At 42.2% G+C, this 20838-nt stretch overlaps 1 protein-coding gene across 3 annotated transcripts in view; it reads right to left on the reverse strand.

The window, feature by feature from the left end:
* Positions 1-655: 655 nt before the first annotated feature.
* BACC1 (BPTF associated chromatin complex component 1) overlaps positions 656-20838 on the reverse strand; it is a 93529-nt gene continuing 73346 nt past the window's right edge. For 2 of the 3 annotated variants that reach the window (XM_069216833.1, XM_069216832.1), the window contains 2 exons: positions 10224-10331; positions 656-2157 (listed from right to left, as the gene is read on the reverse strand). In XM_069216833.1, the coding sequence (XP_069072934.1) occupies positions 2093-2157; positions 10224-10331 (173 nt within the window). In that variant the 3' untranslated portion in view covers positions 656-2092. The remainder of the gene's footprint in view (positions 2158-10223; positions 10332-20838) is intronic. The other variant, XM_069216834.1, reaches the window with a different exon arrangement.

Consider the following 20838-nt stretch of genomic DNA (forward strand, 5'->3'; position numbering starts at 1 on the left):
GTCTTCGGTGTTCCTGGACTAACTTCAAACCAACTTCAGTTTTCTGAACAACCTGGGAATCCTTCAGCTGAGCATCCTGACCCAACAGTGGAAAAATAATCTGAAGATAACAACCACGAGAGGAGCTTCTACGGCATATGTTGTTACAGGAGGCTGGATAAGACGTCAAATAGTGGAACTACCAACACCCACCTCCTCCTCCTCCCTCCCCCCAAAAAAGAGAGAGAACTACTACAACAGGGGGAGAATTTTGAGCACAACCACTAGATGGCGGAATAATGCACCTCATTTAAGTCCAGAAAAGATTCATGTTGCAAAACAACTGGTATACCCCACAGCAGAAGGGCTATACTGCTATTAGAACATACAAGTTACTGAGGTGGAATGCTCCAAGTTAAACAAGGGAAAATCGAAAGGAAAAACATTGAAATTATGAAGCAGAAGATGACTGAGGATGGTGGGGGAGGGGGCTTCACTGAATGGCTGCAGAGGACCAGTTTATTTGCATTTTAGATATAAAACATTTTCTGTTCAGAAAACATGAGTTTTCAACATATTTATAAAGCAAATGCCAAATAAGTGGCTAGTAGTGATGAGGATAAGTCACTGTGTTAAAAGAAAAATTATCACGTCGAAGAAACAGAGAGAGGCCAGGTCAGATTTACATAAACAATATTTATTACAGGGATTGGGGGAATACACCACTGCAGAGGAGCCTTAACTGACAAGGTTTCTAACTTATGTACAATATATACATACCCACATTAAAAATGAGATAACATACATCAAATAACATCAAAAGCAAACATATTAATAGGTCAGCTGAAGTTGGTCAGTCATTGAACAAGAAGCCACAAGAATAATACAGCAATGACATGGGTGAAAGAGAAAATGAAATACTGAAAGGGAAAAAAAATGATATCTGTGCAGCTCCCTTTATCAAATGAAAGCCTGGGGTCTCTGCACACCCTTTGCAAGTGTGTGAAATAGTTAACACATGGTTATTGAGGGACAGAGTCTTCTCAATGATGATCCTTCTCCAAGAAAGTCTCTTAAGAAGCGGAGAGATCAGCTACGTATTTGTCTTCATGGAACAAAGAGCTGAGAACATAGATCCACACCAATGTATCATTCCCGGATCATAGCCAGTTTCCCCAAGCACGGTAGGATGGCGTAGAGTAAGGAAGAGGGCATTAGAATGGCAGGGTAGTAGGAGCATACAGTAAATAACAGGTATACACAGCACAGATGCTGGGCACAATACCAGTAAAAATGAGTAAGTCCTTGTGGTGGACACAACTGGACTAGGGCAGGCAGAGGTCCTTGGACACACACCAGAGGGAAGAATGATGCAGTGTACACAAATGTTAAAGGAATAAAGGACAGCAGGAGACAGAACAATGGTACAGGGAAGGAAGGACACGGATGGCACAAATAGGACTGTACATGAACAATAAAAGTCACCAAGAGGTCACAAGACTGAAAAACAATGTGTAGTGCAGCTGCAAAGGATTTACCATGGTGAGTGTTGTGGATGGTTAACCATGTCACGGGGTCAATTGGGATCGATCTTAAGATAAGAAGGCTGCGAATAAAGGTAATGAGGGGAAAGGAGATCAGAGATGACTGAACATGAAAAACGAGGCAGAGGTATTGAGTCGATGCTATAAAGAGTGGCTATGTGGAAGGTGGAGTCAGCTGGAGGCGGAGACTGGCTAGATTTGTTCTGGATCGGAGGTTAGATGGAGATGTCAGGTGCAAGATTGAATTTGCTATGCATGTTGTGATATTGGGGATGAAGCTTCCATATAATGTTGTAATTAGTGGGCAGTGCAGGGGTAACAACATGGCTGAGAATAACGAATGGCAGTGTGGTCAGTTAGGTAGATGGGGAGTCCAGATATGACAAGCTGTCAAGGATAAAGAATTTGGCTGGGGGTTGTTTAACAAAATGAGTGTAACATGTAATAAAGTGTATAAGTCTAGGTATGTGGTGGTCATTTGAGGATAAAGGTTCTGCCTATGCGGCTTTGATGATGGGGAAGCCATGTAGGGTCTTCAGCTGCGGATTGCTTGGCCTCAGTGTTTGCCCTCAGCGGGAGAGCAGCGGTAGATCACTGGAATTCATGATGAGGCTGGAGTCCAGATTCAGGTTGTCTGAAAAGTGAAATAGGAGATAGCTGTGATGAGAATTAATCAAAACGCGGTTCCCATACACTATACATTTGATAAAGAATAGGACCATAACCCATCACAATCATTAAAAAAGAAAATCTCACACTCCGAATGCATGAGCCCCCAATGCCAGTCATTCCTTCTAAAGCAACCTAAACACCAGTCCTCCACAAGGCACTACTCCACAGCCTCCACCATCCCCATATGAAAACCCCCTCACCCTGACAGCAGCTACACAGGACACAAGCAGTAGAACAAATGAGGAAAACAGCAGAATATTTCCCACACGTGGGCTATTTTCACATTATTCCCTCTCAAGAGAAAGGTCAAGATAGTGAAAAGGAGAACAGCAAAAAGCAGAGTACAGATGGGAGAATAGCAGGAAGCAAATGAGACAAAAGACCAGGAGGACTAAATGAGAAGGGAGGGAGGGTCACAGAAAGCACAAAAACGTTGGAATGGGAGTGAAAGAAGATGCCAAGAGGAGAATATCTAAAGGACCTGTGAAGGAAATTGGGTTTTATCCAAAGGTGACGGAGTAGAAAGGTGGCAGTGGGATGAAAGGGTAAGATGTTTGGATAGGGTGTTGGAGAACCTTGGAGGGACAGGGTGCAAAAGGGGTGTCCTGGGTACAAGGGTAGTGGTGGACTAGAGGTGGGAGGACTGAAGCAATATTCTAATTTTCAAAAGAAAAAAAGATTCAACGGTGTTTTAACAAGCAATGTGAATACATCAGGGCATGGCAGAAGATAAAGGAGATATTTGGCATATTAAAAGAACTCTGCAAAGATCAATTCATTCAATGAGGAACGTCATGACCTGAGAGGGTCCTAGAGCAACTCTCTCTAAAACCCCATAATATACTCCCAAGTACTCAAATGAGAAAGATAAAATATGTTGAGGTACAGAAGCACCAGTGTGCACCTCTTACCTATGCAGCGCACCTTGTGTTACCATAATGCTCAGACCACCACATACTTCCTCATGGCGAAGCAACTATGTGGAATTAAAGCAATAATGCCCCTGAACTAACTCTCACACAGGCATTGAATGAAGAACTTTTAGGGTGGGGAGGGGGGCTTATTCTAGAAACTGTGACTAACCCAGATATCAAGAAACTATATGCTAAAACCAAGGAGATCAGTGATTGATAGTTTGGGGGATATGAATGAAGGACCAAAATGCACCTGCACAACTACCTCTGCATGTGCTGAGATACCAGGTCAGACAACTAGACTTTGTAGGTGGAACCACAGTGCTTTTTCTGCAGAGAAAACACTGTTCTTACATTTTACCTTTAGTTCATACAGTGACGTCCTCTCAAAGCTGTACATTAATTGCCTGTACTGCTGTCTCAAAAAGAGTAGGAGCAGAACAGACTGCATCCTGACCACTTTCTCTGTAGAGCCTATAATGTCCCTCTGATGCACTCCTCTCATCTACGACTGTAATGGACTCTGCCTTGCGATGTCGCACTGTAGGCAGAGGCAGTCCAATTCCAGAGGTCCCATGCTGCCACGCGGCACCCCAGAGGGTCACTTCAACCTCGGTCATACAGTGCCGGCTAGGTTTAGCATTTAGTTTTGGATAGGAGTCGGTTTGGCCAAAGTTCTTCCATCCTAGATTTGCTGGCTCTTTTCATGAGCTAATAATCACTATACAGAGCTTTATAATGCAGTGAATGTTCTACAGACTTCATCTCTTCTAAAGGTCGGACACCCTCATTGGGCTCTGTTCTGGTCGGTCACTGAGTGGAGAGATTCTAAAGCTCTGCCGCTGAGGCTATCGCACAGGCCTCTCCACCTCAGCCTTTGAGTGTGTCCATCAAATGCTTAAGCTCAATCGACACCCTGTTTGCCACTTTTTCCTCCTAAAGTAAAATTCTAATTTTATTTACCCGTGGTACATTTTCCATGAGCCCATTCCGTCAAAACAAGGAATGTTCCGGAGATTTACAGTAATGGATCACTATTATTACTAAACGGGCCGTCATTTGGTCTCAAGCAGTGTCCACAAATTTTAAGATACCTTGTAACGTTAGCTGGTCATCTTGGAAGACAAGGATTTCCTGGGTGCCAATACCGGCACAGCAGATAAAGCGTACTCTGTCTAAAAGAATGATACTGCTTGATCATTAATCAATAGGAAACATCTTATTTCCAGCCCTTAAGAATTATTAAGATACTCCAGCCGATAAACACCCCTTCATCCACTGGAGGACACAATGCAGGCCTGATCCCAATTTATTTAACTTCAGCTGCGCTCACTCAGACAGTGCAGGTTCTATAATTTCTTCCTGCAGCGTTCTGAACCCATAAGGCAGGCTTCACATGAGCCCTGTGTAACAGAGAGAGTGTAATGAATTTATGGAGACTGGGTAAATATGCTCATGACCCTGCGAATGAAACTGAGACTTAAAGAGTGCTGTGTAGGAACAGCTCAGCTAATGGATGGCCATTCCAGGAATCTGCATCAGACTTTGCAACTGTAACATCTCAGCCAATGGCGACGACGGACTGTGGAATCCGGAGCGCATACTATTATTACATCATCAAGCAGTTTTAAGCAGCAATCAGGGCTTTACTGCTGTCAATTAACCTAGGAGAAGGTGACCAGAACCTAGCTGGACAACATCTTGCACCAGCAAGAACTGTTTTTTTTTTTTTTTTTTAAATGACCAGAGATTCCAGAAACAAGCAGACTTCCGTTAAAACTGCGAGATCAATGTCTCTCAGATTTAAATAATTTAACAGTGAACAACATCAGAAAACGTGTTAGTCATGTTTGGGAACTAAGTTAGTAGGCACTAACCAGCACCTTTGAATAAAAAAATTAATAAAAAAAATTCAGCTCTACCTTTTAAGTAGTAATACCTAATGTCATATTTGCCTGCAGAAGGGTGCATTGGAATCATCCATTTTGCAGCCTTACACTTGTCAAGGAGAATGTTTTTTTTTTCTTTTTTTTTTTTTTAAGTTGATGGATGTAATACTTGAATTAATCTGGTAACATATGTCCATATTCTAGCCCGTCATTTAAAAAAAAAAAAATCCTCTATCACTGAGCCACTAGAGATGGGGGCCAGCAATATGTAAAAACCGTCACATTCCCTTCTGCTGCACTCCACTATAAATAGTCCAGAAACTCTGGAAGATGCAAGCCTGAATATTTCACACAGTTGAGGGCGAGATTTTTTTTTTTTGTAAAGATTTACTCCACCTCTTAGAAGAACTTTTCAGATCGCTTTAAATGTTTCCTCTGCTACTGACCAGTGTGAACATGAAAGCTCCGCATCACAATTCCTTGCAGATGAGAATCACAGCATGGCTGCTGAAGTGCTAGTTTGGTCACTAAGTTCTCATCAGGACTGTATTGAGAGGTTAGGGCAAATTTAGCAGACTCCAAAAGGAAAATGTGTTTTCTGCAGCATATAAGATAGGAAATCATTGAATATTGTGTCCACTCATATACCTTTTTACCTTACATTTTGTGATTGACCTCATATGATTACCATGCAACACTCTTCAATATGGTTGGACATGGCAGACCCTCCAAATAGGAAAGAATTGCTGTTCACATTTCCAGAAGACAAGGAATCCCTGAAGGATATACTGATTTTAGGCAGTAAGGATGCCCACAACTGGTTTGGGAGTGTAACGGTGTGATCACCAAATCTATGAGAGATCTATTTGAGATGGCACAGTCCCACAGCCTGAAATATTCATTGAACGCACAGATTTCATTCTAGGTCTCGCACACTGCTCAGAGAGTCAGTGAGATTATCAAACTTCAGATGGGCTGAATGGAGAAATCCTCAGACACATCAAAGATTCCTTTTCTATTCACAATCTTTATCGACCTCGGATTTACACATGAACTAACCTGTAGCACTTCTGATTTTATTTCAACTCCCGTTTCTGCAGATGGCATGGTTCTACATTAAACATCTCCAGACCCAGAATTTTAGGTATTCTAATCAATCACTCAGTTACGGCAGGATAAATGCTGTTGCCTGTATCGGGGGGGAGGGGGGAGTGAAGGGCACTGAATGATAATCAGCTCTTGGTTATGCAAATGTTTGTTACTTTGTTACCAAGCACCAACATAAGGCACAGAGATTTGGGCTGAAATCTCTCTAGTTAATACTCATTTTACAGAAGAGAAAGTCACCCTCCTTCATAATGTGTTCAATCTCAAGTCATTTCATTACTCGTAAAAATCCCTTGTGCATGGAGAGGCCTATTCCTATGGATTAGATTCTATAGATCTAAAGAATCTAACATGCTCTTGGGAGGCTTCCAAAAGCAGGTAGGAACAGCTGGAGTGGATGAGCTAGAAAGGAAAAAGCTGAATTAGCAATGGATTTTGGCTACCATTTCCACGGTTTTCTAGCCTGATGGCAAATAATGTAAAAAGAAATAGTGCTGTATGAATTTATGAAAAACTGAATGTTAAACAAATCATTGTTACAGGTAAGAAACAGCATTTTCTGAAGCAAAGTGTGGTTGTAAACTTGGTTCATCCCTAAGAATTAGGACGTATTTATTGCGTTTAGTGCTACAGATACTGCTTCAATTTAGGTGACCTTCAGCACTTGTTAGCAGATGGCAGCAAAATCCTCCTTAAGTAGATACACCCTTGGCAGTGGAAAACATGGAGTTGTGATTGTTCTTGGGATACATATATTCTCAAGCAACAATGCAGAATTAGTCAGGTGTTATACATTCATCAAACTGGAGCTGGATTCCTGGCTTTCTAAAAAACTGATCTTAGAATAGACGAGCAATCCGAAAAGACCATGAAGCGAGTGGGACAAATGTTTGGAATCCGAGGATTAAGCATCACCAGCAGGAAGAGGAAACCGAGTAGAACCCACATTCTGAACATCACTTCAAAAGCTACACAAGTAAGTCACTAGTTTAGCGGGCCACATCTTCAGACTGATGGACTGATGGAGGACTGCTCAAGGACATGGCCCAAAGCATATCCTCAATGTAAAGAAAGGCTGAAGAATTCAATATGTACAGCCCTGAGGGAAGAGGGGATGGGTTCTTTATGGTGCAGTTACATTTCTGAAGGGCTTAGGCAAGAAGGTTTATGAAAAAAAGCTAGAACTCAAGGCTAAGATCTTTGACGAAAGAGGAGATGCAAGCATAAGACATTAGATTGTAGAGAAATGTAGGGAACCGATCGCAGGATATGGTAGTGGAAGTCAAAAAAGTACACACATTTGTTAACGTTTGGGACAAAGGGAAACAATGGTATCTAGCACAGTGAATGGTTAGGTTGTTTCGATCTACCACCAAAAACACTACGGACACTAAAAATAAATCAACCTGTACGGACTGTTGAGAGAAAAAGGATCTGTCCTGAGGTGCCCTCTAGGCATTCCCCTCAACCTATGCATTACTTTTTAAGACGATGGGCCAAGGAGAATCTTGGCAATGAACTGGTGGAAGCACAATATATTCATATTTACCAAGATGTGACTGGATCAGCCAAAACCCCTCATGGCTACATGGCAGTTGAGTCCTAAAAGAAGCAAAGTGAGGACACCTTCTGAGAACTCCATCACATTGATAATTGCTCTATCCTAAACACAACCAAGCAGGCAACTGGTTCAACTATCTTTCGATGGCTTTGGATAGAAGTAGAGTGGCAAAATGCAGCACTGATTCACACGAATCTCTGCAACAAGGGAAAGAGGGTCTAAGAGCACAAACACGGAGCTAGACCGTCACTTGGGGCAGAGCAGTAGAGGTCCAAGGGCTCTTAATTGCATCTATGCATATTTCTTTTGAGCAACCTACCTAGCCAAAGTGGTAGAACAGAGCTCCTTCCAGGAATTTCACTGCGACGCAACAAATCTACACATATATATTTATTTGATTACTTATGAAATGAAGGGGCAACTAATAAGCCCAAGCAACAGAACAAATGTCTGTAGATTACTGAGCAGTAAGTCCCAGGACTGTGCCATAGGTAACTCAAGGCCCCAAGAGGACTCTGTAAAATCTCGAAAGTAATCCATGATCCAGCTGGAGTAGATATTCATTGGTTAGATCGAGGTTGACCAGGAACTACTTAAGTGTTAATAAAGCCAGACCTGACAAGTCATACCTTAATTTATTGTTGAGGAAAAGGAAGTGAAAATCTCAAAACAGCTAAGACTTTCAGAGCATACGAAAAATGTAATCAAAAAGTCGACAATATCTGCTCCAGACTTCAGCAACTGACGATGATAAAGATATTATGCAAACAAAATGGTCCGTTAACAAGCATAACCATGAAAGCCTAAAGTTTCACCTCAATAGTTTCCCAAGCTTGAATTTGGTGGGGACATATATGTTTAAAGGCATCTTTCAGACCAAGGGTTTAGAGTCTTCCCGTTTAGGGGATGGTGGCTGTTCCTCGCTCAGATCAAATGAAAGCTACTAGGAAAAAAAGATCTGAAATTATACCATGCTAGAATTGAGTAGTGTGGCAAGTTTGAAAATTCCATTTTCAATGAAGCACTAGAAGTACCAGAATGAGAAGAAAACATAGGTCTCGATGAGCTAATGTCAAATAACACAGGACGACTTCAGAGTTGGACACCAGAATGTGGTAAGCAAAGGGAGTTCATTCGATTAGTTCGGGGGTCAACAGGGTGTCCATGCCAAGTGAACAAAACATGAAGTACAAAGTAAAAGCTTGTAACACGTGTCAACTCATCTCAAATGTGAATCACTGCCATTTTCTGATTTCAAGGTTCCACAAAGATGCATTAACAAGCTATTCAATGTATGTAGATAGTTTAAACATTTCACCCATAACTGTGCCCCCCTCTGCCCAGAATCTACTCTGTCTGAGAAGAAGCAAATTCTGCTTGGGTCACATCTAAGGTAAATAATGATGCATCTGGTAATGGCTTGGTTGGACTAGGAAAAGGAGCTCACAGATGAGTTGTAAAACATGAAAAATCACACTCATCATTGTACACAACGTATGCAGTCACACAATACTGAAGAAGAAACACTATTACGATGCCTTTAAAAAAAAAAGAAAAACAGCCACATTTCCCTCTGGCAGGACTAAAGGCCAAAACATATGAAGGATCTGTATATTTCTAGCCTGTGCATGAAGTTTAGTGCAATGCAATAAATAAATAATGAAAATACAACATTAACCTAAACACCAGAAAGATGTCTAAGATGGTTTTGCACAGAAATCTCTGCACAGAAATCCTTACTATATGCCTAATGAAACCAAGCCAAACACAGCTAGGTCTTGGAAGTGGACTAATATTACCTTGGCGGTAAAGGGCCAAATTGGGGAACCAATTAATGATGGACATTGAGAATCCATTATATGGTACACTTCAAAACATGAGGTACATATCCTGGCAAAACAGCTGTCTGTATCCAGCCTGTACAAGAAAAGATTTTTTTAAAAAAAGCAAATGTCTTAATCTTAAGGAGGTTTGTGATCCTGCCTCAAGACCATAATGGGAACACAGTAAGAACTACAGGATTCTCACGGTTAAAGATCAACATTTTCAAAGGTAATGAAAGATATTAGATTTTCCATTCTCCCTTCTCCCGTTAAGCGCACAATGGCTGATAGCAGGAGAGACACTACAAAACAGGATTCATTCAAGTGCTGTAATGAAAGGTCATGATGAGGCAGAGGGTTAGAAGAGATGCTGTGCGACAGAGATATGAGGACTAAGGGGATGTAGAATGGTAAGAGATTTGATGAGAAGATAAAGGAGTAGGAGAGCTGTGGATGGGACAGAGGGGCTGTTGTGTGACAGATATGTAGTGGCGGGCGCATGGAAGGAGTTACAGTGTAATGTGGGCCAGAAGGTCCGTTGTGTAACAGATGAGTAGGGGTGGGGCACATGGAAGGGGCTGCAGTGTAAAGTGATACAGAGAGGCTATGGTGTGACAGATGAGATGGGGCAGGGCACATAGAAGGGGCTGCAGTGTAATGTGGTGAGACAGATTTATAAGAGGATGCTCTGGTAGAGTTCAACTAAGCGAGCAGCTGCATCACCTAGAACTCACCCTGATCGAAGTTGAGCTTTTTGGAGACCGTTCCGTCTCCAAGGCCTTCAAAATCCACCAGGTCACTGTTGGCGTCCGAGTCATTCAGAGCACTGAGAGTGACATCTCCTGAAAGAGGGATGTGGGAGTGACCACTCAACCTGGGAATATGTAACACCTTCTCTTACGAAATGACCAGACTAACCTCCATCCACCAATCGCCCACCCCCAAAAGCCCTGAATTATGGACCACTCTACGTGGGCATTAGGAGAAATAACCCGATCAGCAGAGGTGGCGTGGGAGAGCCACTAAAGCCTCAAGCCAGATGCCTGGCTCTGACACAGCTTGAGATTATCTCGGACCTCGAGCCCAAAACGAGTCAAGCTTTCATGTGGCTTCTGCCTGCCTCCCACCCTAACCATAAGTGGCAAGAAATAAAGACAATGCACTAACCTTAGATGTGAAACCGGAGTGATAAGGAAATGAAAGTCTAGTGATTGAACTGCACAATGTGAAAACCAGAAAAACTGGCATCAACCCCCCCTTGCCCAATTCAGATGATCCTAAACAAATCTCTCTCTTGTGCTTTATTTAATAGATTATATTGTTGCTCCATGTATATTAAGAATCTAGGCAACCTATAAGACGCACATGACAAATGACATGACTCTTAGCTTAGTAATGGTAATGTCAGGGGAGGGCACGAATGTTTTTAAGTTCAATTTTGAAAACTATCACTTATAATAAATGCATTTCAATGTAGTGATAAAATCTAATGGACTACTGCGAAATACTTTTGGATATTAAAGTAAAGTAACCCTTTTCTTTACATTTTGAGAAGACTACCATATTTGCTGTTTGTTGCTTGAATTACATGCCAACAATTCTCATGGCTTGTCTCATGGGCAGGCTCTTAGAGCCACGCTAGAACCTTGCCTCGTCTCTTGATTTTAATTTGTTGGCTCGCCCACCTCTGATAAGTACTGGACAAAATGTCCATCCAACTTGCCCACCAAATCCCCGACCACCAACAACCCAGGTACTAAACCGATTTTTACTTAAACTTTTTTTATTTATTTTTTAATTAAGAAAAGAGGCCCAGGAGTGTTTCTAACTGCCAGACTAACATTCACCACACTAGCAGTGACGGTAACACCTCCTGAAATACCAGGCTGAGAAAGCAATATTAGATCTAGAGGACATTGTCAATGTGTTTTAAGCTCTGGACGGTATCACTAAACACCACAAGCAGTGAGTTTGTACGGGGATGACACAAGCAAAGACCTAGTACTGGGAACATTGCCGTCCCGAACACCTCCACTCCCAACACTCCCATCCACCCCAACACCTCCTAAGCACACCCCAAATGAAAAAGGACATCCAAGTGCATGCCCAGCTCCAGGAATATGGTACACCTCTCTTTAGATGTCCCCGCCACTCTCACAAGTATCTGAAAAGCACGGGTGACACAAGAAAGATGAACAACTGGGATGGAGGATTCCAAGCTATGCTACTAGCATACTATCCTATCCAACAAACTGCAAAATACTTGTTCATCTTTTCCCCTCACCCTCAAGACTCCGCAGCTACTAGCAGTGTATATCTTATTGAAATAAGCAGGGACATGCTCAGGAATTGCAATACAAACCCTCTCTTACATCAACAACAGCTAGCCTTCTTTCATAAACCCTAACATGTCTCAAGCACTAAAGAAGACACCACAAAAAGGAAACTCCATGCTTGGCCAGGCAGCCCCCCCTTACATCCAGTGACTTACCAAACACTGAACGTGATCTTTCAGTAACACAAAAGATTGAGGACAAGGGCTATGGATGACCTGCAGCTTCAAATACCTCCTCGCAAAATTCCACCGGCCACTCATCTGCAAAAATATATTCAGGCAATGACTAAAGTCGTTCCAGAATCGCTGAACCCTCCATGCTACTGTAAGCAACTATCACTGATAGTCTGTGTTGAGTTCAAGAGCACTACGACCCCCCCTAGTCATCAGCATTAGCCACAAAAACTGAAAAACACCATACTGTTCACAATAAGATTACTACTTATTATTTACATAAGCAATTATATAAAGAACAGGGTTTAATTTTCTGGGCTTTCTAAAGTCAGCCAAAATCCACTAAGAAAATGAGTTTCCACACTGCACATTCTTGTTGATTGATTGATTTCTGCTTTATTTTCTGCACCTGGTCAGTCTTCCATGTCTACAGGTTTGCTGCGGTCTTGTTGGCCAGGAAGGAGGCACTCAAGGGGTATAACGACTATTGATCTTCTCTGTAACGAGCTTTAGGATATCATGAGTCTACAAATTACATTCCTACCTTTTAATCTTTGAAACAAGAAATGTTTATATATTTATTTCAATCTGCATGGGTTTTGTCTTGTGAATTTCAGGAAGACCTTTAACTTTGAAACTTTTGCTTTCCACACTCGAGGGAATTCATCTGGTTTTCCATTAGGAGTTTTCTTCTACAAGCAGAACTACCTTTCAGAGGTTGTGAGATACAGCTCTGCTAGCATTTCCTGAGTTATTGTGCCACTGACTGATTATTAAGAACATAGGCGAGCGGTAACTACTGATCTCTAAGAGCGGTGCAGTATAATACTTGCTGTGGGTTCATATTTTTTCCCCCACAATTTACTTAAGGTGCCCCCTGTAAGTTAAGCATTACCTCCAGTATACCAATGCCAGTATTTTGCCAAGAGTACCTTTTATGTAAAGGTTTACCTGCAATACGCCCACCTTAGTATCAGAATTGTACCATTAATACTGCCTATAGTTGGTGGGCGACCCAGAAGTAAAAATGATCTGCAGTATGTCAGACCAGTGTTTTTTCATGGTTTGCTTCTTCTACTTTTACCCGAACTCCTAATGTATCATGGCTGCTGAGAACAACAGCCAATATCCCAGAACCAGCATTTTGCTATAGGTGTCCTCCAAGTGCCAAGAATTACTTCCAAGTATTTCAGGGCCTGCAATTTGCCCAGGGCGTCCTCCCTTATGCCACGAATGACCTCTGGTTATCAGTGGCAGCATGTTACATTACGTGCTCCATAAGCCACGAATTATCTCGCGTATGCCATAGCCAGCGGACTCATAAGCATAGGACAAGCTAACAAACATTCCTTACAAACTCTCATTCATACTCACTCTTCCTCTGTCATTTACTCTCTCCATCTCACAAACTCCCACTCATTCACTCCCAAAAACGTACCCACATACAGACTGATTCTCACTCAAACGCACTTGTAGCCACTCCCTCTGTGACACCAGCTCTCACTTACAAGGCTGGTGTGCATTTTGTTTTACCCACCTTGCTTCATTTGTGGCATCATCAAGCTTTCATGGTTGTAGCTGGGCAGAAATCCGGTGCTGGACATCAGCACCAGCACAACACGATTCCCAAAGATAGCCAGACGGAGCAGCAGGCTCAGTGTTACAAGGTGGGATCCCCACCTCCACCACTCTCCAACTTCTTGACAGGACTAGAATCACCGTCCTGTAGAAGGTGGGCAGAACCATCGCTGCTCCGAATGGCTCCTCATTAACCTCAGGGATGCAGTGACGTGTGCCCCGACATCCTCATTTTAGGAGACATACTGTGCTGCCTGGGGCGGCGTGCCTCCATGCAAGCAGTGTTCATGAAAACACACAAGCTGTGTTTTCATGAACATTGATAACTTTAATAATTAGCAGTGAGGTGAGAGGCAAAGAGCAGCACTTGGCATGGTTGCAACCTGAAGCCCCTTTTGAAGAGCTACCAATGAATTCAGGCTTCGGTCACCAGGGACTGCTATCTGGGCACTTAGGTTAAACAACAAATTCTGTTTCAGCCTTGCCTCTAGCTCCTACACAAGCGAATACATAAAAACAAACCTATATTATAAAGTGTTGTGTGTAGAGCAGTATGCACCAGCTATCTGCAGGCTGCCCCATGCTAGCTTTATTCTAGATGTCAAGCAGTTGTGGGAGTGCAGATCTATGGTTACTGTCTGCCTCAGTACTTCACAAGACCTGCTATAACCTCAAGGCTCTGCTCCCACAACTGTGTTGCTGCTGGGCCCACCCTAAACCACAGACCTCCTACCCAGCTTGGGATATGCAAATAGTTAAATGTGGAGTCCACGTCTGTCAACCTTTTAAATACACGTTTTAATTATTCTCACCTAGCATTGTTACCCACACTGGTCCTCTCACCTTAAAGCGCCAACTACCTCGGATGCATGTCCCATCACAGAAGGCATCTGGTATTCTTTCTCTGCTAAGTTGCCAGACACCACCACCTTCAGGGTGAGGAGAGACATGGACTCTATGTTATCTGTTCGCATATCCCATGCAATCAATGTCGGAGGATATTACGACTTCCCTGTGAGTACTTCTGACCATTACAAGAGGTAGGAGGCTGGAAAAGCGTGATGGGAGACTCGCATAGAGATGTCGGACGGAAGGATAGTTTGTGTAGTGAAGTGGTCATGAGCGATGTTTGAGTGCGTCGGTTAGTGGGACAGTAGAGTTGATAAATTATGTGGCTGCTGACACCTGGATGTGATCACTAACTGCTTATGTCGACACTTGGAGCAGATGAGGAACAAGCGAAATAGAGGTAATACAGTCCTGCGAGGAGGAGATTCGTACTGTCAGTATGACGCGGTAGTGACAGTGTATGGGATAATTACAGGCACCTTTCCTACATTGCAATAAAGGTTGGCGTAAGGAATATGGTTCTATGTTGAAAAACACAGGGGATATGAATAACAGATATGAACAATGTATACTCTCTGGAAGCAGTGTAGATTCTAAAGGATTAGGAGAATATTCTTGGGAAAAGAATTAATAATTCACAAATGTTACATTGTTACAGATATACATAGAAAAAACACTGTTCTGTACCTCAGGCCTGAGTGATCCGCCCCACGAGATACATAAATGCGGTAATAGTAGCGGGATAGACATGACAAAAGGAAGGTAATATACATCAGAGGATTTTAATCGTCTGTTTGTAGCGGTATAGGGTTGCCTTGATAACGAGTTGATAGTAGGAAGGGAGTCTCGGTCCCCATCCTTGGGGATGATGATGATGCCTTCTATTTGCCCTCCTGTGATCTGAGCATATGTTGCTAACACTAAACCCGGGGGGATTGATCATAAGAATTAATTATGTATGTCTTGCTACCAAGGTAACTCACTATACCGGCTTACCGGTATTAATTTCAATTGACAAATTTGACACTTGACGAGCTAGAATTACTAGTCTGGGTCCTAATAAGACATACATTTCTGTCAACAGCATTGTGCTTTCAAAGCAAATAATTTGTTTGTTATTAGGATGTTCTTATAATTGAATATGACAGCCTGAAGATACACGCTACCTAACTGCATGTATGGTTCTTACGTGTTTAATAATGTTGTCCAGAAGAAGGATGTTTGTATCACACTAGGGCACTGAAACACATCGACATTTGTTTGGTATTCTAATGTCATTGCATTATACAAATGAAATAAGTAATAATTATATATTCAGTGAATAATGAGTTTGGTGAGGGGAAATAAAAAATAAAAAACTATTCAATTGTGTTCGGTTTTTGTGTTGTTGTTCCACATTTTGATGTGATGGTTGGCTGTTATATTTATCCCACAGTTGAAAGATTTAGTCAGAAGGCTATACAATGAAATCCTTTAGTCCTCTCCCCCGCCCCCACCACGTTCTTTTAAAGGTGCGGTCATGTTAAGCTTTCTCAAAAACCAGCAAGCCAGGGTCAAACAGTTCTTTAAAAGTTTTCTAACTTAATTTTACAAACTATGAGTAAAAAGTTTATTCATTCACCTAGCAAAGCAGCACAAAATGTATTCCATGGGAAGTAAAATTCTACCAGGTACACAGATTACGTCAAACACAAACGTTTTGATGGAAGCTATTACCGCTCATTCAATTCCAGAGCTATCATCATTGAAGATGTACTAAAGGCCATCAATTAGGTTAACTGAGACACACTGGGACTCATTATGACATTGGCGGTAAATACCGCCTACCGCCGCGGTGACAGCCGCCAACATACCGCAAATGCAGCTACCATCCGTCCACCATATTATGAGCACTGACCTCCGCCACAATAAGGGCGGAAATCCGGCAGTGCTCATGGTGGTAAGCTGGCGCTGATAACACCAGCACTGCCCGCCAGAAGGACTCCGCCAGCCGTATTATGACCAGAAATACAGCCTGGCTGTGTTCTGCTGGAGGGGCGCTGTTGGCAGTAGCAGCGCCCCTTCCCTGCCGGATGACCTCCTCGTCGGACAAGGTAAGTCAGGCGTCCAACAGGGACGGGGGTGGGTGTTTTGTGTGTGTCTAAGTGTGGGCATGAATGTGTGAGTGTTGTGAATGTGTGAGTGTTGTGGTGTATGCATGGTTGTATGCGTGTGAGTGAATGTGTGTGAGTGAATGTGTGTCAGTGTGATTGTGTGTAGGAATGTGTATACGTCTGAAAGTATGCATGTATGAATGCGTGTATGCCAGTGTGTGTATGAATGCGTGTATGTGTGATGCGTTTGGGTGTCTGTATGAGGGGAGGTGGGGTGTGGGGAAAGGGTCGCTGTGACTGTAGTGGGGGGTGATTATGTGGTGTCTGCGGGTGTGTACGTTAATGGGGGTTGCGATGTGTGATTGGATCGGAGAGGGTGGGGGGGGTTAGTTTGTGTATGGGGTGGGTGGGGGCTGAGTTTGGATGGATGGGGGGGTCTCAGGTGAGGGCTGAGGGGGTGGGGGAGCCACCTACCGGTGACAGGGAAGGAATTCCCTATCACTGGTAGGGCCTACCGCCATGGTTTTCGTGGCGTTGCTAACGCCATGGAAACCACGGTGGTAGGCTGGCTCATAATGCCATGGGCGGTACTATGTCGGCCGCCAGGCAGCAGATAGACATGTCCGGCCTGGTGGCTCATACCGCCATGGCGATATGAGTGGAGAAGCGGCGGGTTGGCTGCAGCCAACCAGCGAATCTCATAATGTGGCGGTATGTACTGCCAGCCTGTTGGCAGTAATACCGCCACATTAACCCTGGCGGTCAGAACACCGCCAGGGTCATAATGAGGCCCATTGTCTCTGCTGGCTTTCCAAGCCAGTTTATACAAATCCTAAGAAAGCTATATTGAAAAGCCACAGCTACTGTAATAAATAACTCTGAGCAGGCAGATAAGATACCCGCCAGGGGTGCCCCATGTTTTCAGTGTTTTTTTGCACCATTTTTTGAAAACCCTTAGTGCTAAAACATCCTCTGATAATAGGATTCAACTGCCTACACCACACATGGCTCAACAAATTATGTAGCCGATTTGATTCTTTATCGCAAAGTAGGTAGATACAACATCTTACCCTGTAGACCTGATTCAGGAACTTTCTAACATAGATGGCTTCAAGGTCCAACAACAAAAACCAGAAACTATGCTGTTTAATACTTCTGCTGGTAGTTTGCCATCGAATTTACTGGAAAGTTATGTTCCAAATCCTTCAATAAGATATCTGAATTTTTATTACATCATCTTATGTGGGCTTATTCAAATAATAACTTCCAATGCTGAATACAAATAAATATTTATGCAGAAGATGGAAATCCCTCCCATTCTCAAGTATTAGTCACATAGAACTAAATTTCAATTGTTCCTCTTTTTATAATTTTGTATTCAAACATGTTGTTAGTGAACTTAACATAATATTTTTTTCATGAATAGAAAAATCATTATCTGATTTTATTTGGAAAGGACAGAGACTTGCATACAACTGCCTAAGATAAAGACTGTTACAGAATACGGTTTATTAATTTTGTCAAACTTTAGGTTATAATACTTTGATACCCTCAATTTTTTTTAAATGCAATGGAAGAGTTCTTCACGATCTTGCACTTAGAAAAAACAGTTACAAATTTAGTGTTTAATAAATTGTTTAAGGATTTGATGACTGATTTATCTACATGTAGAAATGTAAGTATGAGATAATTCATCTGCTTAGCAGTTACAATATCCCTGCAACCCATTGATGTATCTCCTTAAGAAACTGTCAATCCCAAAATTGGTGCATTCTAGAAACTGGAAGAAGTAGGATTTCATTTGTGATGGGCCACTGAAAATCTGAGAGCGGATTCAAAGCTACTGCAGGGTATTACTTGATTCTCCAGCGTTGGTATAGTTTGAATATTCATTTGCTTGAGTCAACGCCCTCTGTCAGGCTGGGATTCCCTGGTAACTCTAAATAGCAGAAACAGTGTTAAAATGATCACACACTCCAACAAGTGATTGTTTAATGGCACATCCACCTCATCTAAAACAACCTGAACTTCAGCCAGTGAGGTGGAAGTGGTAAGCTCTCCTACTCACCTGAGAAGTCACAGCACAGATGAGAGTAGAGTACTTAATATGAAGGCGACAGGGGAGTTGGGAGTGTCATCTGTGAATATATGAACGATACTAACACTGGAGATATAGGTATATAACACATTTTTTTCTCCAGAATTGGATCTTTCATATATTCATATGCTTGAATTACAACAGCAAACAGTAATGCAGGAAGCAGGCTCACCTTTACTGAAAAAGGTTACTGTTAAAGTCAGCTCCTGTATTCATGTCCAGCCATTAGTTTTTAGTGAACGTGTAGCTGCTCTTCCAAGCAGCTGCACAGCAGATCTCTTGTAAAGGCACCCCAGTGTAGAGTACAGCTATTGTCACCATGCTTCTGGTGGAATGCATCCTCACTCTGCCTGGAGTGAACACTTCGCTTTGCGGAGGGAGACCGTGATGCAGGCTGACAGCCAACGTGCTATCCTTTACTTGGGCAGGGGTCAGTCTCTCCATGCATGGCCGGAGGACACAAAAAATTGGACAGATGACCATATGCCTTTTGACTTGTCTATGTAAAATCTAATGCACCTGCGTATATTTAACAAGTGCAATGATTTTTCCACTCATGTTGTGGGCCTGGGGTAAAATAGCATAGAATGACAAACTCATTTAGATGGAAGGCAGGAGGGGCTTTAGATATGAATTTAGGATTGATCTGTAAGGTGGCCTTGTCTCTTGTAAAGACGATAAAGGGTTCTTTCGCAGTAAATACCTGCATTTATTCTACTCTTCTTGCAGATGTAACCCCCAGGACAAGTGCTATCTTCCAGGAAATAAACTTTAAACGGGATTGGTTGAAGGGATGTAGCATAAGCTGGCTCAAGAGAGTGTTGAAGTCTCAGGACTGCAAAGAGTGCTGTACAGAAGGAAATGCTATGAAAAGTCTCATAATAAACTGTTTTCTAATCCTCTACCAGAAAATGATGGACACCAAGTCTTCTGTGCTCCTACACCTCAATACTATTGCCAGATGGACTCGAACTGATGAGTATTTAGGACCAGTCTAGGCAAGGTATAGCGAGTATGGAAGTTTTTGATAGGATTACATAGACACAGGGTGGAATCCTTTGACTCTGACCAAGACACAAAAACACTGCCACTTGGTATTATACATCTTTGTGGCTGTTGGCGCAAGTCCCCGCACCAGGATGTTCCTGCATTCCACCTGTAGGTCTAAATGACTGAACGCTAGGTAGTCAGGCTACTATGCTGTGAGGCTCAGCAGGTGAGGTCATGATGCAGTATTTCTCAGTTGCGTATAGAGGATTCTAGAGTTGCATTTTCAGTGGTATTGCCTGAATCTGTATGCAAAATAAATGCTTTACTATAACCCTGCATAGCAATTATTCAAATGTTTTGCCAACTAGTTTTAGATATCAAAATAATACAATAGGGGATTAGTGGAAAATGATGGGGTGGTGCCCTAAAGTCAACTAATTTTGGGCTAAAAGTTTTCATTTTGTTAGATCCGGGGTATATCCTGGTATTAATGCTGATTCTTAAACAATACTATTAGGATCCACTTTACATTTATATGAACCAGATCTTGAAAAGAAAAGATTTGTATTTATGTCTGTATCTGTAGCATGTTCTTTCATTATGCAAAATTAGAAATCAGAAGAGACTTAAAAAGTGTACGATAAAATGCAGTCATGCTCTACAAAACACTGTATGCTCTTAGAATTCATAATTACACGACATTTGTAAAGCTATGAAAATGTGCTCAATGTATTCTTCAATCTATATTATCAGTTTATTTTTTATTTTTCTGTCATGTAATAATGGTTAAAATTTCATGAATCTATTTTCAATCAGTTTTCTATGCTAATACATCTTTTATTTGTTTTTAAGGCCTGGTTGGAGTCTCTATCTAACAAACCACCTTAGGATGGGACTGTGCCTAAAGATGTTTCTACAATACATCCCTCTTCCCCTACTTTGTATTCAGTCCCCAGGGAGGACAGCAGAGCCCCTATGTCAGGACTTACATTGACTGTTTACAAGAGCACGCTGTGGCTAACAGGTTTGGAAAGGACCCATCAATGTTTATCTAAGTGGGCCAGCAATGTCAAGGGGAGGTCAAGCAGATGTGTATAGTGCTGGTCAGACTATTGTAACCTGTGTATAAGACAATTGATGTGTGCATCCCAGGCAAAAACTCAACCTGGTACAGTTTGCTGCCAGAAAATGCTTGCTAGGTTAATCTGGTATTAGGGGCACAACAGCTTCAA

The sequence above is a fragment of the Pleurodeles waltl genome, chromosome 12 (assembly GCF_031143425.1).
Source record: "Pleurodeles waltl isolate 20211129_DDA chromosome 12, aPleWal1.hap1.20221129, whole genome shotgun sequence".
NCBI classification, from domain to species: domain Eukaryota; kingdom Metazoa; phylum Chordata; class Amphibia; order Caudata; family Salamandridae; genus Pleurodeles; species Pleurodeles waltl.